The sequence below is a fragment of the Gavialis gangeticus genome, unplaced genomic scaffold (assembly GCF_001723915.1).
Source record: "Gavialis gangeticus isolate Ggan-Ray unplaced genomic scaffold, GavGan_comp1, whole genome shotgun sequence".
NCBI classification, from domain to species: domain Eukaryota; kingdom Metazoa; phylum Chordata; order Crocodylia; family Gavialidae; genus Gavialis; species Gavialis gangeticus.
The window spans coordinates 73,092,941-73,100,730 of record NW_017729031.1 but is presented as its reverse complement, the minus strand read 5'-3'; the positions used below and the strand labels follow the sequence as shown (position 1 = coordinate 73,100,730).

Here is a 7,790-nt window from a genome sequence, read left to right as displayed (position 1 = left end):
CCCCAACCCCTTACTTACAGTACTGGAGTCCTGGTGCTGAACATGCTGTCTGGCAGGCCACACGTTTCAGCACCAGGGCAAGGAGTCAACCATAGAGACACTCTGGCAGCCAGAGCGTCTCTGTGGAGGACCCAGTCTGCCTCAGGGCATGGCCTGGGACCACGGGCATGGCCTGGGACCACCCTGCCCAGCTTTTTTAAACTGTTTTTTTTTAGACCCCTGGATAGGTCTAATTTTCTCCCTGTGCTGCAAGTTTGCAGTGCAGGAAACATTTTTTCGTTCCCGTATGTGCCTCTTGCCCCGTCTCAAAGGGGTTTGAGATGGGGCAAGAGGCACATGCGTGCTCGTCTCGACGCATCCATAGAAACAGATTTCTAATGCACTTGCTTATGGACGTTGCAAACACATCCTATCCACATGCTTTAGTAATGTATTAATTAAAAGATTACATGCTATCTGTCTGGATCAGAAGGGGTTTATCTAAACCAGAGGTGCCAAACTTGCCTCTCCTCATGGGCTAGATCTGGTCTGCAGGCCAGATACAGATGCGGCAGGGCGAACAGCAATAGACACTAGTAACACAGCTGCTGATTGCACGCCACAGCTGACATGTGTCCCCAAGGAAGCTCTGTACCAAGGATTTTGTAAATGGACCCCATTCCTGTTCATCCTGTCCAAGATTTCCAGCCACTCTGGGAAGGCTAATATAATCAGGCAATGCATTCGTGGAGGCATCCATCTTTTAGCTCTCTATATCCTCCTCTTACAACCCTAAATTTCAGGTGTGTTTTGATACAAGATTTTTGTCTGAGCTTATCTCTACATAAAATAAGAGTTAGTTTAGAACATTAATGATATGTCAAAATTTTATGCATGGAAGAAAATGCTTCTAGGCTATTTTATCAGTTTTGAATTAAGGCTTGAAGTTGTTTCATTTCTTTTTTTTCCCCCTGCTCAATAAAGAACTAAGCAATTTTTCCCCAAAATCTTTTGTCTGGAGAAAAGTAGAGTTTTGGGGCAGCCAAAGCTATTTGCAAATTTGGGTTATATTCGGTGAATACTTTCAATTGTGAAGAAATAAAAAATAAATGTCAAAAGAGTTAATTTGAGGGTTCATTCTTAAAATGAGATATTTAAATTTTTCAGGCTGTATTCACAAAGGGACAGAGGTGCCATTTACAAAAGAGGTGAGAAGTAAAAAGAGGAACCTTTGATTTTGTGTTTGGGGCACTCATGAGGGATGCAGAAGATATCAATTCCATACCCTCTCTGCTTCATTTGGAGCAGGGATTTAAAGTGAAGTCTCCTACCTGCCAAGAAAGCTTCCTAACCAGCAAGATACATTCTAGGATGGATCATTCTGAATCTCTCTTGCTGAAGCTGTTCCACATAGCTTAACTATTCAGTGGAGCAGAGATTGGAGCCTAGGTTGTCCTCCCTCTCAGATGAGGGCTATAACCACCAAGCTACAGAATTATTCCCTCTCTCTCACTGTCTCTGCTCAATATAAATTAACAAACCAAAAAAGTTATTTAATGAGTGACATTTATCATGAATTTTTATTCATTTGCAAGTATGCTTCATATTAATTTTTATTGCATAGGGAGGCTGCCTCCAACAATGAACCAATGGCAACAATCCTCTTGCAGAACTTGTTAATACAAGTGGAAGAACAATTAGACCGCGTTTCACAAGAAAAGAACCTCTTGTTGATACACAACCTGAAAAGAATCAGGAAGCTGCTTCAGGTAGGATTACTGTTTCAGAATTCACCTTAGATAAGTATGTATTTTGTTACTGGCTTCAGCAGGCAAAATCCAGCTTCTACTGAATTCAGTTCAGTTCTGTTCAGGGTCTAAAATGTGGTCATCACTGTACTTGGCACCTATTAAATGTTCAGGTCCTAAAAGCAGTAAACAGAATTAAAAGTAGATATTATCTTGCTTTGGGTTATATTTATGAACAAACATTATGGCTTCAATGGAGATTGTTCAGATTTAACAACAGAAACTGGAATTAAAAAGTCTGAAATTCAATTGTGTCTCAGTTTTTGCAGGTGTAGTTTTACAATCTTGGTTAATTATAGGACAGATTATTAATAAACTTGTTATTTACCTGATTTGTAGGGACAAACAAGTAGATATTCAACTATGACTGACTGTACCCACAATTCACTGCAGACACCAAAATGCAGACCTGATTATTTTCTTTTGAAAAAACTGCAGCCCAAATGCAGGGACTGTGTAAGTCCAGCTCTGTAACTCAATTTTTATTTAATGTTTATCTGGAAGTTGTCATCATCTTTTTCTTTTCTTTCAGAAGCTTTTCCAACAAGCTTTTTCATGATGATAGTTCTTTTTATTAGCTGAAAGTTTATAAAGCGTTGTCTATTAGTGTTTAAGTTGTGACTCTTCTGAGAGTGCTATGATTTAGTCATTTATTTCCTGTTATCATTGTTTCGTTTACACAAAACCAATATATGCCTGAGTTTTATAAAATGTATTTTCCCCTCTTGTTTAATGTGGTATGTTTTCTGTAAGTATTGCAAGAACAATTATAATTATCTTAAATGTACTGCTGTAGAAAATGTTAACAACAGTTGCATATTTCTCTGTTATTTTTTATTATTGGCAATAGCCTCTTAGAAATCTAACATTTCCATTCTTTCCTATTCTTCCTCTTGCAGAGGAGAATACCATCTCATACAACTTGAAACTAGTCACTTTTTGTTTCTTTCCTACTTCAAGCACCACCATCATTTCAGTATAGTTCAAACAACAAATTTAGTTAATTGCTTCTTCAAGATAAGCCGAGATGTTCATCTAATCTTGGTTTTAAGACATACAGCTGTCATGAGGTGGAGATAGATCCCATGCATTTGATAAAAAGTACTACCAAATGCCAGAAAGATAACTAGCTCTAAACAAGCATGCATCCTAGAAAGCCTGTGAACTTTCATGCATGTGCATGCACATGTGTGAACATCTGTAAGGGGCAACAAGGTCAGGATGGTCAGGTGAAGCAAACCAGGTCAGGGGTTACTGGAGTGTAAGCCAAGATTAAGCTGGGTATTAGCCTGGGTCCAAGATATCAAACCAAAGGACAAGGTGAGGTACTAGTCAGGACAAGCACTTCATCCAGGTCAAAAGGACCAAGATAGGAACAGCAACAGGAACCATCATGAATAAGCAGTCATAAACTAGAGTTTCAGAGCATAGAGTCAAGTTCAGGGTTCAAAATATGGGGGATGGGGAGTTCAGAGGGGGCTGAGCCCCCCCATAAGAGACAAGAGACCCCCATAAGAGACAAGAGCCCCTGGCTTGCCCTGCACCTTTCTAAGCAGCTCAGGCAGTGGCTCCTTCCAGCTGCCACCACTGCAGACCCTTCCCAAGAGTGGGAGTATAATTCAAACCCTGGTCAAGTTTAGTAGTTCCAAGCAGGCCAAAAGCACAAAAATGAGGTCCATTGCCCACATAGCTTTCCTGCTGTCTGATCTGAGCTTATATGGCCAGTATGGGTGGGCCTTCTCTCTGAGTGATAACTCAGCTTGATTGTCTGATTACCTCTAGCTGGGGCCTTGGACTGGCTCAGCCCCAATTAGTCCCTGGTTTATTACAGTGTTTTATTAACAGCCTTTTCATATATCCAGAATGTAGGATGAATCCTTTTCATCCTGGAGCATATTTTACACAAATAATGTGCTGTGCTTCCTGGGAAGTGCAACACAGCACATACCAAAGAAGGGAGGCAAAGGAGTTTTAAGCCATTGTTGTGCCATCTGTTTTCTCAGCTGGCTAGGGTCTGAATAGAACTCAGAATAAATTACAACACTTAAGGAGTTCTATAACCCAATGCTGAAAACATTCTCCCCTGGCTCCTTATAGCTCCATTACAGCCCAGTATATATAGAAGCAGCAGGTAGAATTGACACCAGAATGCCTTTCTTTCTCCTACACAACAACTAGTAATAGACTGCATAGTGGCTTGGGAATTCCTGCTGAACCCAATACAGTAAAATAAGGAGGCCACTGTTTTACTTTATAGCTGGCATTACTCAAAAAAAATGTTGCACAAGTCACGATGTGCTCTGAGTAGTTCTCTATATCCCTGCACCAAATTAAATTCTAAGATCCTGATTCTACAAGCTGCTCTAGGCAGAAAATCTTTGCATGAAGCTCTATTGGCTTCAAACATTTGTAGAGTTGGGATTTGAAGGATTTCCTTAACAGGAAATAAATGATGCTAGCATTGTATTGCATCTTAAAAATGATCTCAGTTTTGACCTTTGTGATAAAATATGTTCAGTTGGGGAAAAGCATCAGGTCTCTCGACTACTAATAATGTTGGACTTTCTCAGTAATAGGGTAACTTAATAAAAAGCTACTTGTATAGTTTCACAATAAATAAGTCAATCACCAGGTTCTTAATTGCACTTTCACTATTAGAGCATTTGTCTGATTTCTTTTGTGGCCTTTAATACTAAAACTCACAGTCTGTCTGATTCTTAGAGTCATTTCTGTTGGCTGGAGAAGAACAGATTTCTTGCAATATACCATATTTTTAAAAAAGCAAATAGCTTATAGCACTTTTTTTTTAACTATAACAAACATTTCTTCATGCAATGAGACTTTTGTTTTATGTGACCAGCCTTGTAATATATAGAAAAAAAATATTCTGCTTACAGCTTCAAACTAAATACAGGACAGAACTCTGGAGTCCTGATCCTTGGTTCAAGTTAAGACCAGACACAAAAGACATTAACTTGAACTTTACAACCAGAGGACAGCGGCCATTGGCCATGCCCTGTCATTTCTCAAAATAATGCCCCCTGTGCTGGTGGGATTGGATCAGAATCATAGGTTATAGAACTGGAAAAAGGATGAGTTCTTAATCAGAAAGGAAAATATATTTGTATATATTGTGTATATTTGTATAAATATATTTATATATATATTCTAATATTATAAAAGCCTAAGTCTGTCTGTCTGTAATGCTTTATTCGCACTCTGACTGGCTGATGGAAACAGCCAATCAGAGTGCTCCAAGCGTGGGGGAGTGCCGCCATGATTCCACAGCGTTGGCCTCTGCTGCCCCACTCCACTCCCTGCAAGCCACACCAAGGACCGGACAGGGGGTGGGGGCCAGCAGCACTGGCCTCGGCTTCCCTACCCCGCTCCCTGCAAGAGGCAAAAGAGTGGCAGCATGAGGCATTAGGTGGTGGCACCCCATTCCAGCCCCCTCCCCCCACCATCATTCTTGACAGGCAATTGGCTAGTGTGTGTGTGTGTGTGTGTCCGGACAGGGGGTGGGGGCCAGCAGCACTGGCCTCGGCTTCCCTACCCCGCTCCCTGCAAGAGGCAAAAGAGTGGCAGCATGAGGCATTAGGTGGTGGCACCCCATTCCAGCCCCCTCCCCCCACCATCATTCTTGACAGGCAATTGGCTAGTGTGTGTGTGTGTGTGTGTCCGGACAGGGGGTGGGGGCCAGCAGCACTGGCCTCGGCTTCCCTACCCCGCTCCCTGCAAGAGGCAAAAGAGTGGCAGCATGAGGCATTAGGTGGTGGCACCCCATTCCAGCCCCCTCCCCCCACCATCATTCTTGACAGGCAATTGGCTAGTGTGTGTGTGTGTGTGTGTCCGGACAGGGGGTGGGGGCCAGCAGCACTGGCCTCGGCTTCCCTACCCCGCTCCCTGCAAGAGGCAAAAGAGTGGCAGCATGAGGCATTAGGTGGTGGCACCCCATTCCAGCCCCCTCCCCCCACCATCATTCTTGACAGGCAATTGGCTAGTGTGTGTGTGTGTGTGTGTCCGGACAGGGGGTGGGGGCCAGCAGCACTGGCCTCGGCTTCCCTACCCCGCTCCCTGCAAGAGGCAAAAGAGTGGCAGCATGAGGCATTAGGTGGTGGCACCCCATTCCAGCCCCCTCCCCCCACCATCATTCTTGACAGGCAATTGGCTAGTGTGTGTGTGTGTGTGTGTCCGGACAGGGGGTGGGGGCCAGCAGCACTGGCCTCGGCTTCCCTACCCCGCTCCCTGCAAGAGGCAAAAGAGTGGCAGCATGAGGCATTAGGTGGTGGCACCCCATTCCAGCCCCCTCCCCCCACCATCATTCTTGACAGGCAATTGGCTAGTGTGTGTGTGTGTGTGTGTGTGTGTGTGTGTGTGTGTGTGTGTGTGTGCGTGTGTGCGCGATATAAAATCTCCTTTCTGGTGACTGTACAGTATTGATCTACTCTTCTCTGAAGGTTAGTTGCCAATAGCCCCTTTGGCTGTGTTTGGCTCTAATGCAAGGTTTCTTTGAAGTTTCTCAGTTCACTCCTCTTCCTTCCCCTCTACACCACATATGCATAAAAACAAGAAGCTAACCAACCTCAACACATGATCTGAAAGTGTTGTTTATTTATAGTTTTAAGTAGACATGCTACAGCTTTAAAAAATACTTTGACAAGTTTGATGAGTCTGGAAGCTATAATTTGTCTTCAGGTAAACAAAATATGACTAGGGATCCTAGGCAATATAATAAGATAGTAAATAACTGTATGTTCAAAGGCTACAGCAGCCTGCAGCATTCAATGCAACATTTCTGAGAGGAGCCAGATAGAAAAATTAAGTGAGACTAATGTTTTATTGAAACCCCCCCCAAAATATGGATTTTTCTTCCTTTTTCTTACCAGTTCTAACTGAGTGACCCCCATAACAGAGTGTACTCACTGTTTCTTCTTTACCTCATGTACAACCACAGAATTACAATGTAACTGGGATTATGGAGCCATGGTAGGATTTTTCACATTACCAGAGTACTGTTAGGGATGGACATACTTATTCAGGAAGGACAAACAGAGCAAAAAGGTATTGACATATACAGGGTGTTTATAAAGTCCTTGTGCAACTTTAAACTTTAATAGGTTTGGGTCTACACATGATAGAAGCAAACTGTAAATGGCAATTGAAAGCAGAGTTCTTTAAGTTTTAACACAACACAGCTCAAATGTCTAGACTTCAACATAACCACCATCTTTTGTGATACATCGTTCAATCTGATTTTCCAACTCATTTTGAAAATTATTTTCATTTTCAGTTACAGGGTCTGAAATAAAATGGAAAAAAAAGTTATGCTTACACTATGATAAAAAACTTAATAAATTATGCTTTCAGTTGCTGTTTACAGTTTGCTTCTATCGTGTATATCCAAAGTTATTAAAGTTGCACAAGGACTTTATAAATATCTTGTATATAAAGAAGATGTATAAGTCTCTGAGGAATTACAGATCAGTCTGTCTGACCTCAACTCCTAGCAAGTTCATGGAGAAGGTTCTCAACGAGTCTGTTGTGAAGCACCTAAAAGAGAGCAAGGTGATTAAGAGCAGCCAGCGTGGATTCACCAAAAGCAAGTCAAGCCTGACCAACCTGACTTTTTTCTATGGCAAGGTGATAAGCTCTGTGGATGGGGGAGAGGAGTGGATGTGATATATCTTAACTATATCAAGGTTTTTCACAGTCTCCTATGACACACTCCCTAACAAGCTAAGGGAACAGATTAGACAAATGATTCATAGATTTCATAGACATTAGGGCTGGAAGGGACCTCGAAAGATTATCAAGTCCAGCCCCCTGCCCCAGGAGCAGGAAGTCAGTGGGGATCATAGGATCCCAGCAAGATAAACATCCAGATGTCTTTTGAAGGCATTCAGAGTAGATGCTTGAACCACCTTCAGCAGCAGCATATTCCAAACCTTAGGGGCTCAAACAGTAAAGAAGTTCTCCCTTCTGTCCAGCCTGAATCAGTCGTGG

General features: G+C 42.4%; 1 protein-coding gene and 1 long non-coding RNA gene across 3 annotated transcripts in view; one reads left to right on the top strand and one right to left on the bottom strand.

Moving 5' to 3' along the window:
- Nucleotides 1-7,790, top strand: part of STAT4 (signal transducer and activator of transcription 4) — a 102,685-nt gene that overhangs the window by 6,084 nt on the left and 88,811 nt on the right. For both annotated transcript variants that reach the window (XM_019523110.1, XM_019523111.1), the window contains exon 3: nucleotides 1,604-1,748. In XM_019523110.1, coding sequence (XP_019378655.1) covers nucleotides 1,604-1,748 — 145 coding nt within the window. The remainder of the gene's footprint in view (nucleotides 1-1,603; nucleotides 1,749-7,790) is intronic.
- Nucleotides 1-7,790, bottom strand: part of LOC109301854 — a 105,026-nt gene that overhangs the window by 8,472 nt on the left and 88,764 nt on the right. The window contains exon 2 of the long non-coding RNA XR_002098647.1: nucleotides 1,774-1,903. This is a non-coding gene — a long non-coding RNA (uncharacterized LOC109301854). The remainder of the gene's footprint in view (nucleotides 1-1,773; nucleotides 1,904-7,790) is intronic.